Below are 27610 nucleotides of genomic sequence, written 5' to 3' on the forward strand. Positions count from 1 at the left end.
CATATATTCTCTTTTCTAATATTTCAGAACTGTACAGTGAACCCTGAGGAAGGCATCAGGAAAAGGGTAGAAGATCTTGGGCACATCTTCAAGGAGCAATTTGCTAAAGCTGTTGGACAGGGTTGTGCTGAAATCGGCTCACAGGCACCTAACACTTTGATTTGAAATTATGTGACTGAATGCTATTAGTGCTAGCTAACATGAGGCAAATGTTGATCTTACTGTGGGTGTTGGTTGCAATAAAAATTAATAATGCTTTCTTGAGCTAATATAATTCTCAGAGGCTCTTAAGATAATATTTCCTGCCCAGGGCAGGGTGTTGGACTTGATGACCTACTGAGGTCCCTTCCAACCCTGACATCTATGAATCTTTGAAATTGCTAGCAAAGGATTTTATATCACCAAAGTTAACAGTTCTCTATTTTACTTCAGTGTGTCCTAATTAACAGGATACAAGGGCCCTTAAACAGACCTTTGTGAACTACTTTCCCCATCCAATCATAAGGTCACATATATTTCCCTACAGCGATTTGCATAACAAATTCAGCTAATTTGTGCCCCAAAGAACTTCTGCGTGTCAACATTGTTGCTTCATCCTGGTGACTGAAAACTGACCTAAATATTTTAATTCATCTTCATGTGGCTTACGTTAGTCATGAGCAGGGATCCTGGTTTTCCATGATTTTAAAATTGCGAATTCTCTGATTAACGCCCCCAAATCCATGAGTAAAATGAAAGACCCCTCCCCACATGTCCCCTGGCCCCGCAGGTACCCCTCACTAGCCCCCCAGAGTACCTCCCCTCTCTAGTGCCCCTCACCTGCCACCCACAGTTCCTGCTTCCCCAGCTGCCAGAGATATGGGGCCAGGGACCTAGATTCACAGCCCCCTGCTCCCGACAGAAGGTGGTGGCTGTGGCAGTGGAGCAGAACCCAGATACTCCCATGCCATAGGCGATGCATAGAGGGGTCACGGGTGGGGGGAAGGGGGGGGCACGTGCCTCCCTGAGATTTGGCTGCCAGCAGCATCTGTAGGCGGTCCCTGCTTGCTGACGATGACACCAATGCCGGTATCTGCAGGTGGTCACCACTCACCACTATGGTGCCCCCCCAGTCTTGGGAGGCACCAGTCATTCATGCCCCATGCTGCCAGCTTGGGTAGGGGCTGGTCCTGGCTCCGTGGTGCTGCATGCACTCCCAGAGGGGCAGGAGGGACCTGTGCCCCCCCCCAGATCTGTGTGCTGGTGGAGGTGGGCGCAGGCTGCCCTCTGCAGGCTAGGGGTCCCACCCTGCTGCCTTCCCCTGGAGTCTCTGCAGCCTAGCAGGTGTAACTCGGCACTGCAGGGCAGAGTAGGACTGCGAGAATTTTGTTTGCTACTGTGAGCTCCGCACGGCCCAGGCAATGTTTTCGCCTGCACTGCTGCAGTGAGGGGCACAGCCACATGCATAGGGGTGTTTCACCAGGGCAGCACAGAGCTTGCAGCAACAAGTGGCTTTCTTGCGCGGCCGCCTTCTGCTCTGCCATGCTGCGTTGGGTCCCACCTTCCAAGGGCAGGCAGCCCACACCTGTAGCAGGCAGCCTGCCTCTACCCCATGTACAGATCTGGGGATCAGATGCCCCTCCAAGAGTGTGTGCACCAGCAGGGAGCTGGCCCCATGCCCCTGCCCCCTGAACGAGCCACTCCCAGCCCTCTCCTACTCCCCACTGCGGCCCTGCAGCTGTGCATTATGGCACTGGGCCCAAGCCCCATGCACTGCCTGGCTGGGCAGCAGTTCCAGCCATGTCCATCTCCCTCCCTATGGGGGCCTCAATCTCCAGAAAGGGGGAAAATCTGCATTTTACTCTTTTTCTGTGGGAAACAGAAAGCCCGGATCATGAACCCAGGTAGTCCTTGTGGTTTCATGCACAGTGGACCTTATATTAGTATTGTTGGATAATATTAGCACTATTGGTGAGGGCAAATCAAGCGTCCTCTGATTTCCTGGCCCTGGCAATCCAAAGTTCTCCTAGAGCCATGTGTGCTTTGTCAGCCACTGAATAAAAGATTATTATGCACAGGTGCTAGCTTCTTATAACTTTAATGTTCTTGGCTTTTTTTTCATTTTCAGAGATACAAGCTTGGTGTACGGCTATATTATAGAGTAATGGAATCCATGTTAAAATCAGTAAGTTTATTGTACGTACCATACTTTTTATGCTTTGAAGTTCAGAAAGGCAATTTAAGTAAATCACAACCTTGTTTTGGTTTGTGTATTTCAGGAAGAAGAACGTCTGTCAGTGCACAATTTTAGGTATATATTCCTAACTGACAACAGAAGATCATTCTGTTTGTGCTTAGATGAGTGTTAAGGTCTTCGTTCTTTTTCAGCAAACTTTTGAACAATAACGACTTCCACGCATCTCTTCTGGCTTGTGCTGTTGAAGTTGTCATGGCTACATATGGCAGTAAGTTGAATCTGTAGAAGTACTGGATGGTGTTATTGTTGCTTATTACTGCTATTATCTACACTGAATTTATTAAATTACCAACTGAATATGCATATTCGGTTTAAAGTGTCCGAACTGAAAAAGTAAGACAGTGAGAAGGGGAAAATCGATCCTATTACTTTGATACTAAGTAGTTTTGGCTTTTTATTTACCTCAGGGAATGCTTCACAAAGCGATGGTACCAGTGCTGAAACAGATCTCTCTTTCCCATGGATACTCAATGTATTTGATTTAAAAGCCTTCGACTTCTATAAGGTGATTGAAAGCTTTATTAAAGCAGAACCAAGCTTGACAAGAGAGATGATAAAACATCTAGAACGCTGCGAACATCGAATTATGGAATCTCTTGCATGGCAATCGGTAAGTAATGCTTTAAAATAAAACTGTGCTTGTCCATACATATAGAAGGAGGTAGTGGGGGTGAAAGGAGGGAGAGGGGGTGAAAAGAAATTACTTCCAGTATTATAGTGTATTAAGTTGTATTTGCTTGTATTAATAAAATAAATTTTAATACAAAAAAATAATTTCTTTATTCACATCCTTAAAGGCAAAATAGAATTTATATTTATTAATATAAATCAGTAGGACGACTGACAAATGTAATTTGGTCTTTAGACAATATTTTGTTCCTTGTAAACCAGGAAATAAATATTACACATTTATTTTGAACTTTATTTCAAATTTTCTCACCACTGTTGGTCATGTTGAAGACGAGTGTTTCAGTCAATACCTGTGACACTGATAGTGCTGCCCAATATCAGGTTGCCTTGGCTCTGCATTTACATGAGGTTTTTACTTTCTTAGTAGCTCTCTACCTTGAACAAATTGTCCAGTGGTAGTTTGCCCATGGTATTTGGCAGAGGTTTCAGGCTTGATAAGTAGGGAAAGCCTAACACATTGTGGGATACGGGCTTCTGTAGGACTGACATGCAAGAAACAACTAAACAACTTTATGCATCTTACTGCAGATGAATGGCAAATTTGTAGCTTGATCTGCTGCTTCATGTAGGCTGAGTTGTAAGTAGGAATGTGTGCAACTATCTCCACATCCTGCTGGAAACAACTTAATTTGCTCGGTCACTGAGTGGAGATAATTTGCCAGCTCAGGACTCTACCTGGATCCAGCTACACTGCTGCTGGTGTGGGAGGCTGCTAAAATAGAACAGTACTGTGTGTTTTGAGAGAGCTGTTGCTTGGCATAGTTTGCTGTGAAAACAGCATGTGAGTTGAGGTATAAGACCTTAATCACTTTAAGTCCAACTTTAGGTTCCTATGAGAGAAGTAATGTATAAGGCATCTAAAATTGATTTAAGTTTGCTTTTTTAGACATAAAGGTGTCATAAATATAAAGCGTTTCTTGTGTCCTGCCAAGGCTAGGAAGTGAATGTTGGGTCCTGTGGAAAACAGGAAGATTCATCTTGTTGCCCTGTAGATTACACCACGAGAAGCAGAGCAGATTTTGAAGCTGTGGCATTTGTAGGCATAGAACATCTTATACCTGAGCCAGTGAAAATATTACGTGTTGTCTGTGACCAAATGTGATTTATTGGAGAAAGGGGAAATGATTTCTGTGGCAAATCATAAAAAAGTGGCTATTTGATAGTTATTCAGGTGTTTTGGGGAGACTGAATAGTGGGCAGAGAATAGGGAATGAGATTAATTGAGTGGTAATTTATTGCACTCCTAGTAAGGTCATTACCTGAATATTGTCTCCACACAGTTGCATAAAAGATGCATGTATTCTATGTACTTTGCTAGAAGTTGTTCCCGGAAAGCATAGATTTGTTGAACCATGTATACATATTTCGAAGTACTCTTCAGGAACAAGGCAAAGCCATGTGACTTGTGGTTCGTCATCAGGAACACCATCTGTTTAGATGTTTGTTTAACACGGCTGGAAGCCCAGTCTGGATTCCAAGTAGTCTATAAAGGAAACTGGTCACCTTTCCTGTACTTGTCTAGAAGCTTATAGGAAATGAGTAAAGGTACAAAGTAAAACAGATAGCATTGACTAGTCAGTCACCATAATTAGATGCAGTAGTAAATTTTTAACTTTTATGTCAGGCAACAACATACAAATCATTATGTTTATTTAACTACCATAAATATTCATGGGAGATTCACAAGCATTACATAATAGAGGAGGCCCCAGATGCATGTTAAGATGTGATTAACCAGTTCATCATGTCTTAGGTAGTAACTCAGCTACATATTTAAGCAATTAATGGCACGATAAAACAGGGAATGAGCCACAAAATTATTACACAAAAAAGTAATATTGTCTGGTTCCCATCGCACCTTAAACTGAATGCGTGGCTGGTGTACTGATTGGCTTGGGAGCACCAGGCTTTTGAAGGCACATGTAGCGTGTCAGGAAATGTGATTGTTGGGATTAAACAAGGAAAGAAATCCTTTCCTTTAATCCAAAGAAGACAGAATCTTGGGAAGACTGACATTTCTTTACATAGGTAAAATTAGAAATATTTTAGCGGTACAGTGTACTCTGCCACTCAGCAAGAGAAATCTGAATGAAAGTACAATAATTCAGAATAAACCAGGTGATTAATAACAGTGAAAGTTTATTTAAAAATAATAGAAAAAAGCTGTTGTAGTTTCCTTTTGCATATATTTGCAGTTGAGTCATTTTCAGTGTAATTCTATTTTAGGTCTTCCTTCCACTGTTGCTTGATAGGTAGTATATAAAGAAGCAGCCATTATGTTTCTCTTTTTCTTCAGCTGTTTCAGATAAGTTGTTCTCCTTTATCCTGTCCTCCTTCAGTTGTTTTGGTTTTTCCACTGTTTGCCAGTGGTGTAATGGGGAGGAGGGAGTGGAAAAGAGCTGATGCCAGCAGCTATACAATCACAGCAAAAAACAGAAGTTACCACTGCCCATGTGCCCCAGGCACCCAGCCACATCCCTTTGCTGTTCCTGTCTGCTTTGGAAAATTAATAGACCATAAGATACTAGATAGAATATTGCTTAAAACATTTTAGGGACAAACTGTATAAAGAATGAACTTTGTGGAAGCTTACTATCAGAGTTGTACAATTAAGGGCATCTCATATTATTTCTCTAAGGAAAAAAATGAAGAGCCTATTTGATCTTTGTGTGTGGTTGTTTTTTCACCCAGAGTAAAATGAATGTTTAGGTCTCTGTTTCCTCGTGGCTTTGGTACGACCATGTTGATTTGTTTCCCAGTTACTTGACTGGCCTTAGTTTTACTGCTTTTGCATGGTTATTAGATTTAGTCATCTAGACTTGGCAAGGAGAGCAGGCTTTTGTTATTTTCAGTTTCAGTATGAGATGTAGCCTGACAGAAGCATGGGATGAACAGTTTCCAAGGCTGCTCTCAGTGCTTAGCAATTTTGAAAATGTGTTATCCTTTGACATACATATGGCTTTAGTATATTTTTCCTTCTGTAGCACTTTCATCCATGTTTTCATCCACTTTAAGCAGCGCCTATCATTGAGGGCATAATCCTTCTAGATTCAGAGGGGTGGAATTGATTTTGGAGCCCACTCATAGTGCTGTTTAATTATTTGGTAAGAAAAAGGAGCATAAGAAGTACCATATTGAATCAGACCAGTGGTCCATCTAGTCCTGTATCCTGTCTCCAACAGTGGCAGAAGTGGATCCTTTAAAGCAGGGGTGGGCAAAATGGTGGAACCAGCCAGGAGCAAGACTCCATTTCCCAGCAGGCACTGCTCTTGTGCCTGGGGCTGGTTTCCATGGAGACCCTAGCAGCTGCCACACTGTGATAATGTGGGACCATGGTTTCCTTGGAGACCAGCCCCACCAGCACTGGCAGGGCATGCAGCAGGGCATGGAGCTGCTTCGGAGCTGGGTTGGGATCTTGTGGCGGTGACAGTATGGCGCAGAGCCGTGATCTGCAGCTTGCAGGGACAAACAGGCAGTGGATCGTGGCTCTGTCCTGGCTTCTTGCAACGGTGACAGCACGGTCTGGAACTGGGGCAAAGCTGTCACCTGCTGCCTCCACACCCTTGCCTGGAACATGCAGGCTGCAATTCGCGGCTCTGCCCTGGCTCCGGACCACGCTGTCACTGCCTCAAGATTTCAGCTCAGCTCTGGAGCAGCACCCTGCTCTGCCACGCACCCTGCCAGCAGGGGCGGCACTAGTGGGAATGGGGTGGTGGTGGTGGGGGGTGTCTATAGCCACTCCAAAATTTTCTGTAGCCCCCTCCTGTAGCCACCCATCCCAGTGGGACCACCACCCTGCACAGGTGGCAGCAGCTAAGCCTGCTCTGCTCTGTCCTGCAGTACAGCTCCCTGCTCAATCCCCCCCACCAGGAAAAGGCTATTGGCAGTCTTCATGGAAACCTAGCCCTGCACAATCACAGTGCAGCTGCTGCTGGGAAAACTATATGCTCCATGGAAAACAGGCCCAGCCACTCAGGCAGGGGCTGCCAGGAAATGGAGTCCTTTGCTAGCTGGATCCGGCCCATAGGCTGGATTTTGTTCACCCCCGCTTTAGAGCAATGGTTCTCAACCTTTCTGGCATAAGGCACCCTTCCATGACTTCTGTGAATCTTGTAGCACTACAGTTGAGGAGCACTAGGCTAATAAACAAGTAGTTGACCAGAATAGGTTATGTTTAGGACTTTATCCCATATCCATTTGTTTTCACAGATATAATAAAAGGAGGGAGAAACAAAAAACTACAGGCAGGGCAGATACCTCTTCAAAGGAAACATCCCCAGTCCTAAACCAAGGAGTAGCCCAGCATCCCAGAGACATAACTAGTTATTTCTGTGCTTTGGCAAGGGGTTGGGGGGGTGGGAGTAGGAAGGCACTTGTGCTGAACGTAAAAGGAGAGGGTTGGGTAGATGCTTACCTGCCAAGGCATGGACTCACCCTGGGGCTGCAGGCTTGTTGTCTTGCCCTCATTTGCCCTCTACTGCAGTAACACAGCTGCCAACCAATCTGCATGCGTATCAGGGCTGTAAAAGATTTCTGCACAGCTCGGGGAGGGGAAACTTGTCTCCGGTTTGCATCTGTCCTGCTAGAGCTAAGAGCTGCTGCGTGGACCCTCGCTAAGCACAGCCCCTTGTCTCTGTCCTGTTTCCCCTCCAACACCGCCCCCCCAGTAGTCAATGCCTGAGGCTTGTACCTCAGTTGCTTACTCCTCTTACTGCTGTTGCAGCATTCAGACATACAAATTGCTTTTCACAGCTCCCAACATGCAAGTGCAGGGATAAGGCTTCTGCCATAGTGCATGCTAAATTGTTCCAGATAAGAAGTAAGCTCTTGTCTTGGGAAGTGGGGGTTGGAGGTAGGGAGGAGGGATATATCTAGTGATCTGTCCCCAGTTCATTGCTCTCCCCAAAGGCAGGCTGCATGTACACAGACAGGATATTGATGTCTGCAAGGACTTCTCTTCTAGAGCAGTCGTTTTCAACCTGTGGTCTGTGGACTGGTGGGGATTCTCAGGCTATACTTACTAAGGGGTCTGTGAAAGATTATTATGATCAATCAAAAGTATCTGAATATCCAACCTTACAAATTAAAGGGGTCCACACCTCCATTCAAATTTTTTTTAGGGGTCCACAAATGAAAAGTTTAAAACCATTGAAGTGTGGATTTTTTGAAAACCCTGGTGCACTGCCTTTTCAGAATTACATTAGGAGAAGAGCATGGCATGCACACATCATCAAAACCACATTTGGCAGGCCTAATACTAGCCTGCCAGCCTTGTTTGCACTTTCTTGAGAGAAAGAAATGAATGTTAGAGAGGTCTTAGCTAATTTACTGTAGTGTTTATGCTATATTGTCCTTTGACTATGTTGCTTTGCTATTCTGACATTTCTAACTTCATTAGCAGGGATCCTGTTTTTTTGACTAAAAAGAAAAATCCCTATTTTTGCATATTAAAAAGTAATCCAAGATGCACATTTTTCTATAATTAAAATGAGATGCCACTAATATATAGATAGATATATATGTATAGTGGTGATTCATTTTAATCACAGGAAAAGGTAGATTTTGGGTTACCTTTTTATATCTAAAAAACGGGGATTTTTTTAATCAGAGCAAACCAGGATCCCTGCTTATTAGTATGGAAGCATAAAGGTCATATAGAGCACCCTGATCTATCGTTTTCTTAAGCCAGGGGTTTTCAACCTTTTTTAATAGGTGTACCCCTAGGGGGAAAGTGGCAGCACATTGGCTGTGTGGCTCTGCCCCAGCCCTGCTCCTGGTGGCGTTCTCTCCCCGCCTGCCCCGTGTACTCCCTGGGACCTTTCAAAGTACCCCTGGGGGTTTCATAGTTTCATAGTTTCATAGTAGCTAGAGTCGGAAGGGACCTAGGTAGATCATCTAGTCCGACCCCCTGCCTTGGCAGGAAAGAGCACCGGGGTCAGATGACCCCGGCAAGGTGCTCATCTAACTCCTTTTAAAAATCCCCAGGCTAGGAGCCTGCACCACTTCCCCTGGAAGCTGGTTCCAGGCCCTAGCCGCCCTGACTGTGAAGTAGCGCCTCCTAATATCTAATCTAAACTTACCCTCCGCCAGTTTGTGACCGTTATTCCTGGTCACTCCTGGCAGCGCACGGGGGAACAGGGACTCCCCCAATACCTGCTGATCCCCCCTGACCAGTTTGTAGCAGGCCACAAGGTCCCCCCTTAACCTTCTTTTGTGGAGGCTAAACAGGTTCAGGTCCCGTAGCCTCTCCTCATAAGGCCTGCCCTGCTGACCCCTGATCATACGAGTGGCCCTCCTCTGAACTCTTTCCATATCGTCCACGTCCCTCTTGAAGTGTGGCGCCCAGAACTGGACGCAGTACTCCAGCTGCGGCCTGACCAGTGCCGCATAGAGGGGGAGGATCACCTCCCTGGACCTGCTCGAGATGCATCTGTGGATGCATGACAGGGTACGGTTGGCCTTCTTGACTGCCTCCCCACACTGCCGGCCCATGTTCATCGTGGAGTCAATGACGACTCCAAGATCCTTTTCCGTCTCCGTGCTGGCAAGAGGGGAGTTCCCCAACCTGTAAGTGTGGTGCCGGTTCTTCCTCCCCATGTGCAACACCTTGCACTTATCAGTGTTAAACCCCATCCTATTCTCATCCGCCCACCGTTGCAACCTGTCAAGGTCAGCTTGTAGCCTATTGCACCCTTCTAGTGCACCCACATCCCCCCACATCTTAGTGTCATCAGCAAACTTGAACAGGGTGCTTTCTACCCCCTCATCCGAGTCACTGATGAAGATGTTGAACAGTGCGGGCCCGAGGACCGAGCCCTGCGGAACCCCACTGCCCACATCCTTCCAGGTCGAGAAGAACCCATCCACTACCACCCTCTGGGTGCGGCCCTCCAACCAGTTGGCAACCCATTTGACCGTGTGGGCATCGACACCACAGTCTCCCATCTTTTTGATGAGGACAGGGTGAGAGACAGTGTCGAAAGCCTTCCGGAAGTCCAAAAAGACTACATCCACAGCAACCCCTGCGTCTAATGATTTGGTGACCTGATCGTAAAAGGCCACCAGGTTGGTCTGACAAGACCTGCCACTGATGAACCCATGTTGGTTGCCCCTAAGCATGCATTCCCCCGCAAGGCCCTCCTGGATGTGTGCCAGGATAATTTTTTCAAAGAGCTTACCTGGGATTGAGGTAAGACTAACTGGCCTGTAATTTCCCGGGTCCTCTTTTTTTTTCCCTTTTTGAAGATAGGGACCACATTGGCCCTCTTCCAGTCCTCCGGCACCTCGCCAGAGCACCACGAGTGCTCATAGAGCCGCGCCAGGGGTCCCGCAATGACCTCGGCCAGTTCCTGTAGAACCCTAGGGTGAAGATCGTCCGGACCAGCAGACTTGAACACGTCCAGCCTCTCCAGAAGTACCCTAACTAACTCCTCGCTAACCCCTGGCCCAGGCGTGTCTCTCTCGGGGCCCGAGGGGGGCCCAGCAGGGAGGTGGCTGAACTGGTCCCTACTTAGGAAGACAGAGGCAAAGAAATCGTTAAATATGTTAGCTTTATCATCTGGCATGATGACTAAGTTGCCCATCGTGTCCTGCAGGGTCCCCACATTACCCGGGACCCTCTTTTTACCCCCTATGTATTTGAAGAAGGACTTCTTATTGTCCTTAATCCGGGAAGCTAGTCCTATCTCCAACTCTGCCTTGGTCCTCCTGACTGCCCCCCTACATCCTCGGGCGACTGTAACATAGTCCTTCTTGGTGATGAACCCATCTCTCCATTGGGTATATGCCTCCCTTTTAGCAAGGAGACATTCCCGGATGCTCTTAGTGAGCCATGGGGGTTTATGTGCCCTCCTGCTCCCTTTGACCCTTGTTGGGATTACCTCCCTTTGGGCATGGAGGATCGTCTCCTTAAGGAGCAACCACTCACCTTCGACATCTGATTCCCTTCCCCACTGGGTCCTCAGCGCTTCCCCAACGATCCTCCTTAGCTTGTTGAAGTCAGCCCCCCTAAAGTCTAGGGCTGTTGCCTTGCTGCAGCCCTTTGCCACCTTACGCTGGATGGTGAATTCCAGCAAGCGATGATCACTGTCTCCCAGGTGGCCCATCACCCGCAGCCCCCTCACCAGGTCATCACCCGTGGCCAGCACCAGGTCCAACAAGGCGTCTCCCCTGGTGGGACTGTGCACCTCCTGGGTTAGATGGATGTCCTGCACTCTGGCTAAGAACTGACGTGAGCGATCAGACTTGGCTGACTGCTCCTCCCAGCAGATGTCTGGGAAGTTCAGGTCCCCCATGATGACCACATCCTTAGCCCTCACTGCCTCTGTAAGCTGACCTAAGAATTCCTGGTCGAGCTCTTCTCCCTGGTTGGGAGGTCTATAGTAGACTCCCACCGTTAAGTCTCTCTCCCCTGGACTGCCTTTTACTCTAACCCAGAGCACCTCAGAGTGCCCCCCCTCTACCCCCTTGCTAATTAACGAGGAAGTATATTCCTCCTTGATGTAGAGTGCTACTCCTCCACCTTTCCTTCCTATCCTGTCCTTCCTGTATAGCCTATAGCCCTTCACACTCACCGCCCAGTCATGCGATGAGTCCCACCACGTTTCTGTGATCCCTACTATGTCAGGGCTGGTGACAGCTAGGAGGAGGGCGAGTTCCTCCTGCTTCTTCCCCATACTTCGAGCATTCGTGTAGAGGCATTTGAGGCCTCCAACGGTTGTGCCCACTGACCCCCTAGTCTCAGCAATGCCCCGTCCCCCATCGCTTACCTGTTTCTCCCTTTTGACCATTGGTCTGGGCTCGCTGGCTGTTGCTGGGCCTGGTAGTTCATCGTCTCCTCCGCCCTCATCTTCCCCCTCCCCCGACGAGCCTAGTTTAAAGCCCGCCGAAGGAGGTTCACCAACCTGGAAGAGAACACACGCTTACCTTTAGGGGAAAGGTGGAGCCCATCCCATCCCAGCATGTGTATCCCCGGTTGACTACCCTGCCTTAAGCAATGCAACAAAGTTGGTTCTTATGGATGACATACTCTCTTAAGTAGGGCAGTTTATCTTGACCTATGAACCTTCTATTCTAATCTTAAATTCTTCCATGCTTCTATATCTAGATATTCCTCTTGGATCTCTTTTTTGTCCATTGTCATCTTGACCTTCTTCAAATCGCACATCTTTTTCATAATTTCATATAAATATGCAGCAGTTGTAATTTGGGCACGTACAAGTAGGAAAATTGAAGTAACTTCTATGAAAAGTGAAATGTCCTTTCTAATCACTGTACTATGGATTATAACAGTCAGTAGTTGTTCACTTAAGGTATTTTGCTGGTTTAAATAAGGTTAAGCCAGGTTTCTTGTTACCAGCCACTTTCTCTTAGGAAGGTTGTGATGAGATTTAAACATGAATTTATACAGTACACCTTGGCTGGATGCATGCACTTAACTAAAAATTTAAGTCACTAGATTAATCATACAAGCATTCAAAGCAAAGTAGGCTCCATGCCATAGAACTGATACATAGCACTTCAGTATCTTCTCAGTTGTACTGCTTGATTTCCAGGTACAGTTCTTGGGTATTAAGAACTAGTCAGATCACCGTTGGATTTTTGTGTGTGTTTGATAGCTCTGCCAAACGAGGAGTATTTCCAGACCAAAGACCAGCTTTTTATTCACAGACATTCAGATGCCGTGAAAGTTCAGAAATGCCTGTGATGAATCTTTTTATTATGGAAAGAGCATATTTTTTTCATCATACTTGCGAAGAGTTGTACTTCGGGAATTGGATCTGGTGCTTTTGAGTCCATTAACAGCAACACATTAAGGCTCAAAACATTTAACAAGCTAGTCTAGCCAAGGGCCAATTAAAGCAGCCGCTGTAACTAAGCTGAACAACAGCAAAGAAGGAACTGTCACAGTCTGGCTGTAGTGTTCAGGCCCAAGCCTTGGTGGGAATTGTGACCACCACTCTGGTGTACTGTGAAAACAGAAAAATGGAAGATGGATGCTGCTACTGCTATTACTGAACCTAGTCTTTCACACTACTGTAAAGGAGAACAGAACATTTAATGCTTCCCCTTTACATTGATCCATGTGGGTGAAATGTTTTGTTTTTGCCCTGTTTATACCAAAAGTTTGGAAGACTTCATTGGCTTTTAAGGTGTTGGTCATGATACAGTTAACACAAGATTCATACATTTATATACTGCACTAATTAAAGATTCATCTTAGACCAGCCCCATTAAAAGGTGAGGCCCTCACAAATGTTGTTTTGATTCGAGTGCAAGCATGTCCAGTGAGAGAACTTAATCAGCCATCAGCAACTGTGAAGTATATCATGCAGCCGCTTCAAATGTAATCATAAATAAAGCTGAAACTTTACATATTTGGAGTTTTTTTTCTCTTTTCATGTTTATACAATTTTGAATTTTTAGTATGTCTTTTAATAAAGGAATCTGAACTAGTCATAAGAGAAATCAAAGAGTTATTGGCAACATCATAGGACATTGGTGTGCCAAGGGCAAAGCGGTGGGGGAGCCACGAAGGACCTGGTTCTTTTGGCAGTATAGCCCCGGCCCCTTCCCCTCAGTCCTTCCCCAAGGTGTGCGTGCCAAGCAAAATGTCTTTGCATACCACACTCTGGGCTACTTGTTGCTAATAACCCAGGTGTTGACCCTGCTTCGCAGGTATTTTGCAGCCTGTACCAAGTTCTGTGCTGCTTGCAGTAACCAAGTCTAGCTCATTTCAAACAAGGTTGGGTCTGTCTACATGAGCTGTCATCACAGTGGCAAGTGCATGCAGACATACCTTTAGAAACAAGTCTCTCTGAACTTTGATACTGCTTTTTAATTTATATGAAATAAATGCATTAGAACTGAGAGAATTTTTACATTTAATTTTTCACTACATTCCTTATGTATTGTTGTGTTGCTGTGTTTGTTAAATGAGTATGGAATAGTAAATTTAACTCTCGCAGTCTTATAATATTTTTGTGGCTGCTGACAGACTTAAAAAAATAAAACCAAAAAAATGCACTTTGCTGGAAACAGCAGCACATTAACTCGACTGGGCTCCGCAGCATCTATGTAGATTGGGCATTTCAGGAGAGATTTGTGGTGGTTTTATCTAAAGCTGATTTAATCAGCACTTAAATAAAAGCACCAAAAAAGCTCCACTGAAGTGCCTGACATTTGGGGAGCTGGGTCAAACTAACATCATTGCCTCTTCTGGGCATGCAGTGCACTCGGTGTGGGAGGCATACCAGATTTAAAATAAGGCACCATTTTGTGGGGTGGGGGTTACATTTGTAAGCAGCCTGTGTTGCCAACACTAAGGGAATGTTTGTTTTTTAGGATTTTTAAAATAATGTTGCCATTAGATTTATATTAAATATTACAGAAATACATTTTTTACTGTGAGGTTTTGTAAAACTTGTTTTTATAAAGCCTGAAGTTTGGGCTAACTTGGTGCGACTCTTTACATAGGAAAGTAAATAATTCTTGAGCCAGTTCTCTTGTTATACCAATACAACACCATTGGATAACATTAGATTCAGTTGCACAGATGTACATCTGTACAACTGTTGAATTCAGTGAGGTTAAACAGGAAGGATTAACAGTCTGGCCTGATATCTCCGAACCACACCCTCAAATAACTGAGCAGTTTATATAGCTGCTTTTTTTGTACTATGTTGTGAGCTGAGTCATTTAATGGTTTACTTTCCTTGCAAATCAGAAATGTTCCACTAGTCACCAGAGCAGTCATCCAAACTAATATGATCTTTATTCAGTGTGTGCCTACTTCTCTGTATCTGGAGGCAATGTAGTATACAGTTGTCAAACTGAAATATTACCTCCCACTTGGTTTTTTTCTAGGTGGTTTTAATTGTTTTCGTTCTGAGCTGCACAGTTTCTTTTCTGGTTTTTTGGTCTTTTTTCCCCCTGAGGTGCATAATGCTATATTCAAGAAGTGCATCCTTTGTACACCTCGAAGTGACATTACTGAGTTTACTTTTATAGTATAAAACTGTGGTATTAGCAATATGTATGTGTGTTTCAGAGGAGGCTGCAGCTACCTTTTCTGAAATAAAAGCAGCAGCAGCAAAAGGAAGGGTATTTTTGTGTTATATAGGTAACTCTTTCCCCTTCCCCCCACCTCCCTTCCCAGGTCAGGGGGAAGATCTATTCTATGCTGGAGGGAACTCTCTTCCCTGTGCTCCTCCTCCCCACAGAGGGGCAGCAGGAGCACAGAGCTCAACTGGGCAGGGTGCAGGTGGGGGGTGTAGGGACCTCCACACACTCCCCCCTTGGCGTGCAGCTCTTGCTGCCTGGAGATATCAGGGTGCTTATCCCTGATGCAGGTGCGACTCTGGCCAGTGCTGCGTGGAGGAGGGAGCAGGGCTTGCCTTATCCCCAAGTCTCTGGTCCCCACACCTGTAGCTCCACTCCTTGCAGGGGGGAGAAGCCCCGCCCTGGAGCCTGCTGCCTGTCCCACTCCTGGCTGCTCAGTCTTTGCATTTTGCAGGGAATGGAGGGTGCCCTGCTCCTTGCTTCCCGGCAGAATCCAGTGCAGGGCTTCCCCTTGTTAGTGCAGAGGTACAGGTGCACAGCATGGAGCCCAGGAGAATGAAGTGGCTGGGAAGGCTGCGCATGGCTGCACTCTTCACTCAGTGCAGTGCTGGCTGCCTCTATCCCAGGGGCAGGCAACTATTTTAGGTGGAGGGCTGCTTACTGAGTTTTGGCAAGGCATTGAGGGCCACATGACAGGCAGCCCAGGACAGATAAATATTAATTTTGTAAATTTTTTAGGGGCCCCGTGGGCAGGATAGAATGGCCTGATGGGCCAAATCTGTTCCCTGGGCTGCATTTGCCCACCTCTGCTCTATCCCCAGGGCTCTGCGCCAAACACCTGCTGCTCCACACTCACAGGGAAAACCCCTCAATGGATCCTGCGGGGAAGCAGGGGGTGGGGCTCTCTCCATTCCCGGCAGAGTGGGGGGACTGCGCAGCCAGAGTTGGGGAGAGAGGCGTGGGGAGCAGAGTCTTGGGGATAAGGCAAGCTCTGCTCCCTGCTCCACGGAGTGCTGGCTGGAGCCATGCCTGCATCAGGCACAAGCACCCTGATGTCCCTGCCTGCTGCTGCTGCTGCCAGACAGTGGGGGCTGCATGCCGTGGGAATGTGTGGGGGCCCTATGCCTCCCACCTGGCACACCCTCACCCTGCCCAGCTGGGCTCTGTACTCCTGTAGCCCTCCTGGGGGGAGGAATAGGAGGGGGAAAAATTCTCCCTGGCATGGAACAGAGCCCCTCTCAACCCTGCAGGACAGCCAACCCCACATGGCCCCATTAAGGTGAAGGGGGCAGGAGAAAGGTTAATTTCTCCCTCTATCCATTCCCTGCAGCAGGGGTCTGGCAGCTCCAAAGGGCCACTCCTGCAGCCCCCTCCCCTCTGTTCCCTGGCAGATGGGCAGACCTCAGCTGCAGTGGGGAAGAGGGGAGGGATAGAAGAATTAACCCCCTCCCTGCCCACTTCGCCTTAACAGGGCCATGCCCCCTGGTATCTCTGCTAGGGCCAGTCCCTGCTCTGGCTAGAGAGCAGAGGGGAGGGGCCAGTCCTGCTGTGGAACAGGGAGCCCTGCCCAGCTTAGAGAGCATTCCCGGATGCTGGGGGAGTCTAGTTTATCTTAAACAGCAAGGAGTCTAGGACAGACATTGCATAAACTGGTTTGAGCAAAATCAGTTAAATCTGATACTACATTCAACCAGGTTCATCTCAAACCAGTTTTGGCCATTTTGATCCTGGTTTATGTGCACTGAACATCTGTTCTGTTACAGGTTTAAACCACTTTCTGATCACTTAAACTGGTCTGTGTGTAATGTCTGTCCCTAGCCTAATAGGGAAGGATTCCATTGTGCCTGGACACTGTACATACTCATTCTTCTTAATCCTGAAACATAGTAACTACAAACTTGTTTTTATTTCAACTTAAGTTTTCTCCCTGTCCCTTCCTCCGTCTCCTATACTGACTAGTGTGAAGACCATTTGATATTTCTTTTATTCTCTCACATGTCTAATCTAATCAAATTAGCCTCCCCACAAACATCAAGAATATAATAGCATGTGAAACATTAGGTTTGATTTAAAAGCATACAGAGGAAATGTTTATGAGCGCTAGTCCTGATCAAAAGCTGTTTTGTTTTTGTGATAGTTGCATACGATATTTCTAATGTTTAGTTTCCTCACAATAGAATCCCTGTGTGGTATACTAGGAAACTTAAAATGGAACATTTAAATTTGTGCTTTCCAAAGGAAAGCAAAAATCCTTTTGAATTTGAGCAAACATTTGGTTATTTTTAGAAGCATTTTAAAGCTAGAACCAGCATTTATTGATGCATGCATTTGATACTGAATATAAAATATTATGGGCTAAATTTAGTCCTTATTGGTCAAACTTTGAATATGGAGCAATAAGTAGGATTGCTGTATCAGAAGGCACTTGAAATCAGAGTTATTAAAAGATAGAGCCCAGAGACTGGATTAGGCCAGTGGAGCCATGTCATCCAGTCTTCAGTGCCATCTGTCACAATGCAGCATGCTGGAACTGGCCCTGCACACTGCAAATGGTGCATAGAGCCTGCGTGGTGCAGGCTGCACAAGACATGGGGCCAGTCTGGGGTGTGCACTGCATGCAATATCCACGTTAGAGTGGCCCTACATGCTGGATCCAAGGCTGGTCCAGACTGAGCCGCCTGTGCTAGACCCAGCATGCAGGGCTAGTCTAATTCATGTCACGTGAAACGTGTACCTTGAACCAGCTTCATTTGCCGTATATTGCACTGGGCTGGAGCCAGAGTGTGAGGCATGCAATGCACAGGTGTGGTCTTGGGCATGTGCAGCGTGTGGTCCTGTGCCAGATCAGCTTTGCACACTGGATCCGCCCCGCAGGGTTAGTCCAGATTGGACCCACAGATTGGCCCTGCATGCTGGTCTGACAACCTAGATCAGTTCTGTGTGCTGTGCTGTTTGCAGGGCTGAGGTGGGAACATGCCTCTGCAGCATGTGGGGCTAGGCCCAGTGTACACACTGCAAATTATACATGTGGCTGGTCCAAGATGTGTGCTCCATGCAGCGCCCATGCTGGACTTGCCCTTTGGGCTGGATCTGGCATATGAGGTCAGCCTGTGGCCCAGTTTGGCCTGCAAATGAGGCACATGCCCCTTTTGTCCTAAATCTGTTTGACACCCTGCTGTAAATTGTAAGTGTAACTAGTACAATCTCCACTGAAGGGGGATAGCTTGCTCCTGTGTCCAGCCACATTTCCTAATTTCAGCTAGCTACTGTAACTACTGAAATTCGTCAAAATAAATAACCGGTTTCTTTAAAAAAAGAAAATAAGTACAATTTATTCTGTCTTAAATGTTAGTATAAATCTTTCTAAAAGAAAAGAAATCTTTACTTGTGCAGGAGACAGTAAATTGATTATCATCTACTTGTCCATAAAGGATAGTGAGAGTACTTTTTTTTGTGGTGTGTTTTTGTAAGAATCAACATATCCACTCACCCTGGAAGTTGTTAAATAATTCAAATAGAATTTTGCATAATGTTATAAAATGAAACCTTTAGTTTAAAAATATATCTTACTGACGACAAATACATGGAACCAGTGATGGATTTTGTTCTGTGAAATCAGAGCTTTTCCTGATTCTGTGCTGGGAGTGCAAAGGGCTCCGCTCTCTGTTTTTGCCACCATTAATCTTATTTTATTTTCGAGTGGCACCCTCAATGGATTAACTGGGGCTGTGATATAAAACTGGATATATCATATTTTCCTGTTACATTCATGAGGTACCTACACTGCAGTGGGTGTCTCTTCTTTTCTTTTTTTCTTTTTTGAGAATTAAAGTTTCACGTTTATTGTTTATAACTGCTGGTAGTTATAATTTATGGCAAAAATAATTCATTGTTAACAAAGGACCATGAAACCATGGCACTTACATATTTCCTGAATGCTGTAATCATTTATTAACTTGGCATTATTCTTTTTGTACCTTTCTGACCTAAATGGGTAATAGTAGATGACATGCATTATGAAAAGAATCCATTTCAGAAAAAAAATATAAATCTATATTATTAAATATCTGTTTTCTAAATCTTCTCTGCTTTGAGGTATTTAACTACATATTACAATTAGAACTGACCTTGTTTTTTTTTTCTTATACAATTTTTTTTTTTTTTACTTTTTATTGAAAAACTGAAAACCTTTCAGTTCTGGATTCTAGGGTACACATGTTTTTGGGAATTGGTTGGTTTTTCTTTTTATTTTCAGTTGGGCCTTTTTAATTGCAGTAGAGCAAACTTCATGTCAAGTACTTTTTCAAATTCAATTTTCAAGTTGTGAAATTTCCTGACTTTTTAGGCACACAGATTAAAAACAAATATATATACTAAGGATCCTACCCCAGCTACACAGATTTGATGCCAAAGCAAAAATTGAATTTGTGATTGGTACTAGTCAAAAATTTACCCAGGAAAAATATTGGGCAATTTTTGTGTCGCGTCCGAGGACCGGTGCACCCTTGACCCGTGAGCCTGGGTCGGCACGACTGGCTGGACGTGGGTGGGGTAAGGTAATCAGGTAGACAGGTAAGCGAGAGGAGTCGGGAAGTTTAACGCATCTTGGTTATACAGAAAGTTTATTTTTACTTGCACTACAGGAGATTGTAGCGTAGGGAAGAAGTTGTGGTTGCGCGGTGTAAAAAGAGAAGTTGAGCTGTTCAGTTCAGCTTGCAGATGTTTTCACTGCACAGATTACAAACTGTGTGGTGCAGATTTTAAGCAAAGCATACAGGTAACTTTGATCTGAAGATTTTCGTGAGCTCTTGATGAGAACGGACGAGCTGTCAGAACAGATACACCTGAAAACTTTTGCCATACGTGGGGAGAGGTCAGCGACTGGCCAAATCGCTGACTATGTCTCCTGGGTGTGTGTGGAGGTCTCCACAGAAGGCAGAAATCTTTCCAAAGTTATAGTTTACCGGGTAGCCTATTACAACACGCCAGACTTGAACAATTATAGGTCTGCCAGTCATGACTGTGAACAGACTCTGTGTGTTCTTAGGTTTCATGCGAGATTGACTGCACATGTGTTTTACATTTAGGCTGGGGGGGGTTGGATATGGAACTATAATGATGAAATATGTTATGTTAGCCTTTTGACCTTTTTGTCATCGGCATCTGAAACCAAAGACTTTTCTTTGACATTTTGGAAAATATTCATTTGTTAAAACCCAAAGATTCCATAGAAATCAACTGTTTCAGCAGTCATGAAGTTTCTTTTTGAGGGAGAAGGAAAGAGACCATTTGTCAACTGTCCAAAATAGCCAGTAGTCTGCTGATTAGAGCACTTGGCTAGAATGTGAGAGACGGGTTTGCTTCCTTGGTCTGATTCAGGCAGAACAGGCACTTGAAACCTGGACTCCCTGGGTTCCTATATATATATATGCATGGAGCCTGCTTTGACATGCTGGAAATCCGGTGCTTCGGAGCAGACTCGATTAATTGAGTCTGCCGAAGCACGGAAATTAACGTGCTCCAGCAGCCTTGTGTATCAGCATCTTCACGCTAACAAAATGGCGGCAGTGCGCTTTGAAATGAAACATGTCCAATGAGCTTTTGTTCAAAGTGCCCCACCACTGTTTTGTCAATGTGGGGATGTGCAGTGACGCTGATGCACGTGACAGGTGGACTCTCTTAATTAGCATGGCTCACTAATAGCACCCAGCACTGTGTCCCAGCACGTGGAAAAATGCCCCCATTTACCCAGTAGATAGCCTTTTGACTCTTCTGAGATTGGAGAGGCATTCTGTTGTGTGTAGTTTGTGGTGAGAAACATCTCACCCTCATACAGAATAGAAACATTTGTAAATTTTCACATGAGAATTTTTTGCCCAGCTCCACTTTTTTGGTTCTGTGCTTAGCTCATAGTTCAGTGAAAATCTTACTTGAATCCAGAATTGAGGAAGAACGTTGTTTAATGTTTTTACTTTTTTGTTAAATGATACTGTGGAAAGTCTGAGTAAAAGAGCAGTTCCTTTATGCTTGGTTTTATTTCCTCCGCCTGTTGTGACTTCTGTTATAAACATGCAATTTTTGACATGGTAATCTTGGAGAGAGAACTCCACCTTTCCCTCCAGCACTCTGAAAAGGGCTTGCTTGGATTCTGTAATGCTGTGGTGTCGTGAAACAATTAACCCTTTAATTTATCTGAAAAGCAATTTTGTTTCTTCTTTAGCTAGCGAGAATTTTTCTCTGTAGGCTGGTGATGAATGAGATGGCCTGAGGACTGTGTGCCCATGCATGTATCTGTGATAAGAGTCTTGATACTTTATTCTAGGGGCCTTCATAGGGAAGCAAGAGAGGAACAAAATGAAAGGGTATTCAACATAAAACAAATCTATTTAAAAATCTAAACGTAAAAGTCTACTCTTATATCCGTATTCTCTTTACTTTCAGCTGTAGAGATGGTTACTAAACAACCTGAAAATTATTTATGCATCTACTAGCAGACAGAATATTAAATAAAATGATTGAACGTAATCTCTTATCAAAAAAACTAAATTTCCAGGTATAGAACTTAAAGTGAAATCAACATTTAAACAATGCTCTTGATAAACTAACTTTTAGGATTTAAAATATCACTTTACAACTTAACACTTCTATTTTATATGTGCCAGTATTACATTGGGTTAAGGAGTTCTTTGAATTGCTACAGTAAAATGTGATGTATTACTGGTTTTAATATAGTCCCTGGCAAATCTATATAGTTCTTTTGAAGGCTAACAATGGTTAAACATAGTCCTATAAATAGCAGGATTAAAAAAATTCTTAAGCCAGGTTATAACCAAAAAGATGATGTCTGAAGTGCAGTTAGAGATAATTTCATAGCCTTCACTGATGGATGGATGCATGCATGCCATACTAGTGTAAGACTCAAGTTTTTAAGATGTTTTGCAGAATACTGTATGGTTTACTGTGCTTTTAGGCACTATTAGTCTTAATAGTTTTTAACCTGTTACAGGATTCATATTTTTTTAAATTTTAACATAATTCTTTAAGTTTGTATCTTAATTCTAGTTTGTAAATTCACTCTAGAATATATGCAAACTATACATTTGAGAAAATATTCAAGAATTTCTAACATAGTGGAGCTTTGTCAATTGTCTAGTTCACTTTATGCTGTCTTTTGTAGTAGTTGATTACATTTTGGAACATTGGATTTTCCTTTTGGTACCACTGTGGCATATTAAAATTGTGTAGCTCACTTTATAAAAAATAAAGATGTTATTAGGGTTAAATGAACAGTCATTCTGAATCAAATTCTGGTAAACTCCTTCAAGGGCCCAACTATATTTTTTTCAGTGACAGTAATCATAATGCATTTTGGACTTTGATGAAATTAGGCTGATAAATTTATCCCAGAGGGGTATGCCCAGTTAGTTTGCTTAGATATTGAATTACAAGTATGGCACACCATTTTTTAATGTGCAATCATCCTTTCTCTAATTGCCCAGATTTATAAGATTTATACGTGTTTAAGTGATCAAAAACTCAGCTAAATGCACAAATCCAGATGGCAAGTACAACTGTAGCTTTTTTGCTTTTTTTTAGTTCTTTACTTTTATCCTTAAGGGGGGCAAATACCACTTCACAGTTCCTTTGACTTCTTAAATTTATTTTTTCAGTAAAGTTAAATAAGTTCTGAATAAGATGCACAGTACTTCCTCAGCTGAGGAATTCATGAAATGCGGGACATTTTTAAAGTATGTTTCTATTTAGATTTTTTATTTGTATAGATAAATGATAGCTATAACCTGCTATGGGACAGGGAGATCCAGGTGATGGGGATCCCCTACCCTCCATAAATGCTGACCTCGTGAAGGAACACCTTGAGAAGCTGGATACCTTCAAGTCAGCCGGCCCTGACAATCTGCACCCCAGGGTACTCAAGGAGCTGGTGAGCGTCATAGCCCAGCCCCTGGCATGGATCTTTGAGAACTCCTGGTGCTCTGGTGTAGTGCCCGAAGACTGGAAGAAGGCCAATGTGGTGCCGATCTTCAAGAAAGGGAGGAGAGTGGATCTGGCTAACTACAGGCCCATTAGCCTGACTTCTATCCTGGGGAAGATCTTAGAAAAGTTTATTAAGGAGGCCATCCTTGATGGACTGGCCCAGGCTAACATTCTAAGGGATAGCCAGCATAGGTTTGTTGCGGGTAGGTCTTGTTTGACCAATCTCATTTCCTTCTATGACCAGGTGACCTATCACCTGGACAAGGGAGAAGAGATTGATGTCATATATCTTGACTTCAAAAAAGCCTTTGATCTGGTATCCTATGATCACCTCTTGGCCAAACTGCCCAGTTGTGGCCTTGGCTCCACCACGATCCGCTGGCTGGGAAACTGGCTCTGTGGTCGGACCCAGAGGGTTGTAATTGATGGCAGTCACTCATCGTGGTGCCCTGTGACCAGTGGGGTCCCTCAAGGCTCTGTCCTGGGACCCATACTGTTCAACATCTTCATTAACGATGTGGACATTGGAGTCAGGAGTGGACTGGCCAAGTTCGCCGATGACACCAAACTTTGGGGCAAAGCATCCACTCCAGAAGATAGGCGGGTGATCCAGGCTGACCTGGACAAGCTCAGCAAATGGGCAGACGAGAACCTGATGGTGTTTAACACCGAAAAATGCAAGGTTCTCCACCTTGGGAGGAAAAACCTGCAGCACCCTTATAAGCTTGGCAGTGCTACGTTGGTTAGCACTACAGAAGAAAGAGACTTGGGGGTCATCATTGACCACAAGATGAACATGAGCCTGCAATGCGATGCTGCAGCTAATAAAGTGACCAAAACGCTGGCTTGCATCCATAGATGCTTCTCAAGCAAATCCCGGGACGTCATTCTCCCCTTGTACTCGGCCTTGGTGAGGCCGCAGCTGGAGTACTGCGTCCAGTTTTGGGCTCCACAATTCAAAAAGGATGTGGAGAAGCTTGAGAGAGTCCAGAGGAGAGCCACGCGCATGATCAGAGGTCAGGAAAACAGATCTTACGATGACAGGCTGAGAGCCATGGGACTCTTTAGCTTGAAAAAGTGTAGGCTTAGGGGTGATCTGATGGCCACCTATAAGTTTATCAGGGGTGACCACCAGGATCTGGGGGAACATCTGTTCACCAGAGCGCCCCAAGGGATGACGAGGTCGAACGGTCACAAACTCCTGCAAGACCGTTTCAGGCTGGACATAAGGAAGAATTTCTTTACTGTCTGAGCCCCCAAGGTCTGGAACAGCCTGCCAGCAGAGGTGGTTCAAGCACCTACATTGAACACCTTCAAGAGTAAATTGGATGCTTATCTTGCTGGGATCCTATAACTCCAGCTGACTTCCTGGCCTTTGGGCAGGGGGCTGGACTCGATAATCTCCTGAGGTCCCTTCCAGCCCTGATGTCTATGAAATCTATGAAATAAACCTTAACTTGAAACCTGCCCCTGCATTTATGGCTCCAGTATTCAGGCACCTCAAATAATGCATTTATGTACTTTCTAGATGTGTAAAGAAACCTGAATGTGAAACTAAGTTTAAGGTTTTTCCAAACTGATGTTTAAAATCAAAATACTTCTCTGACGCAAACATTTATGAGAAGATACATTACAAGAATAAGTGGCTAACTACAATTTCTGGGGATTTTTGGCAAAATACTTAATTTTTCATGCAGCATCCCTGTATTCGTGAAAGGAATACTCATTAACAAAAGGCTTTTTTTCTTTAGTAACAAAGAAGTACTTTGAAGTTAAATTATACAACTCAAACAGGGTTTATTCAAAGGGGTTTAGTTTTATTTGCTGTAGTTTCTTAGGAACTGTTTTTAATGAAAAGAAAAGTCTATTAAAAAACTACTTGCAATTTTACAAAATAATTTCAGTCAATAGATCTCAAAGATTTTTATAAAGATGAGCATTAAATTTTCTACTCTCTGGACAGAGGAACCAAAGAGTATTTGTGTATATGTGTATATATAAAAAAAAAAATCTCATAATTGTAGAATGCAGAGGTTCAAATTTCCTGACTTGCATTCCAATTCCCTGAACTACCAAAAAGTTAAATTTGTTAAATTACTTGGATTTTGGGATCCTGTAAGACACCAGATCTTTTGGTGCTTGGTTTTTAACCATGTTTGTGTGCGGGGGAGAGGTTTCTGATGTTAAGATGCTACAAACAGTTGTAGTTTAAATAATCTGCATCCTCATAAGTCCTATTGTACATATAATTGGTTTTAAAAAGGAAAGGTTAATCTTTATAAGCAAGCAGAGAAAAGGGGGATATATAAAAGGGTAGGAAAAAAACATGGAACTGCCAGCACATTTGCAATAATATGATCCATACATTTCAGAACATAGCCCTCACAGTTGCCATTGTGACAAACCTCAAAATAGCCATGGCTTCCCAATTTTGTTTTTCTTTTGTTAAAATTGTTAGGATCTATGTGTGAAAATCTGGTTTTCATCTCCTATGATTTGCTGAATAACCAGCTCTGGACCTCATTGACTATCTTAAGCTGATGCCAAAACACAAAAAAATATGGCTTTAAATTGTAAAGAGACACAGGAGGAACTACAGTTGGTAACGAGGTTGGAAAAAAGTGTCATTCTTACAGTAATTATGCTTTTCTACAGAGTATCATTTTTTAAATGTATACAAGTGACATTTAAATTATCATCATTATATATCCTTTTTTCTGAGGTGCAGGAAGTGTATAAGTAAATATTTTTACAGCTGAAAAAATGTGTAAATTTTCATTCCAGTTTAGTTCCAGTATGCTTTCAAACAGTCTATATTGTAGATTCATGGTCAAATATTTTAGATTTTAAGGTCTGGAAGCTGTGTTGAATAAAGTTTTCTGCAGCTTGAGTTTCAGAGAATCTGACTTCACGTGTTCTAGTTGACCTGTTCTTTTTTATTGAATTTTGAATACTGTCTGATGTAAAATAGTACACTATAGGGTCGAAGCAACAATTTGAAACTGCAATGCATAGAGTGATAGGATACATAGTCCTGACTGCTCTTACAAATGAACAGTTAATCCATGTCTGTGTTCTCATAAGAGAATAAAGTATCAGTGTAATATTATATGGCACAAAACAGAAACAGAAAATCACCAAATGGACAAAAATCATTCTAAGTACTTTGTTTTTACTTATTTTGTTCCGACTTAATGTAACTGGTTTTTTCAGTGTCCTTAAAACCATTGTAGAGCAGGTCACATTCAAGATCAGTGGAATAAAAAATCCTACAGTTTCAATGAAGATAACTATTCTTGACAGATAAGTTTTCCATGTATCCTCTGAAAAGTTTTCAAAACATGTACTTTGTTCATTTCCTCTGGTGTCATTTCGGGAGTTGGTGGACTGAAAAAAGCTTGCTGGTACACTTCCTGTTAGCACAGTTATCCATACTGCAACACAGACAATATTTGCATTTCTTTTGGTTCTAAGAGTCTTGGATTTAAATGGATATACTATAGCTAAAAAACGATCTACGCTTATACAAGTCAAAAAGAAAATGCTTCCATACATGTTTGTATGAAACAGTGTGACAGAAATTTTGCAAAGTAAATCCCCAAATGGCCAGTTTCTTAGTGCAAAGTAGTATATTCTGAAGGGTAATGTAAACACAAAAAGCAGATCTGATATTGCCAAATTAAGCATGTAAGTTGTAGTTTCATTTCGCACTTTTAATGAGATTGTAAATATATAGAGAGCAACACAATTGGATATTAGACCAAGAACGAACACCATACTAAACATACATCCATACAAAATATATTTAAAGGAGTCTTCAGCAGAACAATTGGAGCTTACCATCATATTAGCAGTTTAAATTTACGATTCGGAAATCCTTTAATTGGCAGCTATCCTTTTTTGTATTCTGCTGTATTTACTTGAAAATCTCAAGATTGGTTTGCAGATGCATTTGTTTCAAGTGGCTTTTTATATTTTTCCATTTCACTTTATAAATTCCAAACTGAAACATGAATGTTGCAGTAAAAAGATTCCACTCTGGTAATTGCCAGTTGATTGATCTTCAGTTCCAAATACTATAATAGCTGTGTACCCAGCGCTGGGCAGTAATTCACATGTTGGCAGCAGATGAGGTCATCCTGAAGTTTATTTAATTCTACATTTGTTTTCCCAAATTGCAATGATGTCTTTGTAGGACCTGCTGTTTTTTGTTCAGCTGCAAGTTGTGATGTAAAGAAGCACTCCGAATATAAACTTTCCACAGTTGTTTAAGTAACTGGAAACATGTATTTCTTAGGAAGAGATTTCCTGCACTCTGTAAGATGTAGGCATCTCCATTTCCCTTGCTGCTTTCTTGCTGTAAAACAAGCTTTTCAGCTTCTCTGACTTACTAACCACACGGGGCGGAAAGCAGGCTGCATAAAATTCAGAAATAAATTCCAAAGCATGTTAGTTCTTGCTGAATTTAGACCTCTGATGCGGATTGTATAGTATTTCTTGCTTAGTCTGAAGAGGGGAGGAAAAAAAAGGACTTGGCTCAATTTGTACAATGACATCACTGGAAGAAGAGGGTGGACTTTAAGTGAAGAATGATTTCAGTTTGTTTGCATTTCTTTAATCTGATAATCT

The 27610-nt window shown here is 43.5% G+C and overlaps 2 protein-coding genes across 3 annotated transcripts in view; one reads left to right on the plus strand and one right to left on the minus strand.

Moving 5' to 3' along the window:
* Window positions 1-27610, plus strand: part of RB1 (RB transcriptional corepressor 1) — a 119212-nt gene that overhangs the window by 52394 nt on the left and 39208 nt on the right. For both annotated transcript variants that reach the window (XM_090025951.1, XM_090025960.1), the window contains exons 13-17: window positions 28-144; window positions 2108-2164; window positions 2259-2290; window positions 2368-2444; window positions 2644-2846. In XM_090025951.1, coding sequence (XP_089882077.1) covers window positions 28-144; window positions 2108-2164; window positions 2259-2290; window positions 2368-2444; window positions 2644-2846 — 486 coding nt within the window. The remainder of the gene's footprint in view (window positions 1-27; window positions 145-2107; window positions 2165-2258; window positions 2291-2367; window positions 2445-2643; window positions 2847-27610) is intronic.
* LPAR6 (lysophosphatidic acid receptor 6) lies at window positions 24197-27516 on the minus strand. Its single transcript, XM_090031720.1, has one exon. It carries the CDS (start codon window positions 26825-26827, stop codon window positions 25793-25795), a length of 1035 nt encoding a protein of 344 aa, XP_089887846.1. The 5' UTR covers window positions 26828-27516; the 3' UTR covers window positions 24197-25792.

The sequence above is a fragment of the Crocodylus siamensis genome, chromosome 1 (assembly GCF_052110815.1).
Source record: "Crocodylus siamensis isolate JL-2025a chromosome 1, ASM5211081v1, whole genome shotgun sequence".
In the NCBI taxonomy this organism is placed as follows: domain Eukaryota; kingdom Metazoa; phylum Chordata; order Crocodylia; family Crocodylidae; genus Crocodylus; species Crocodylus siamensis.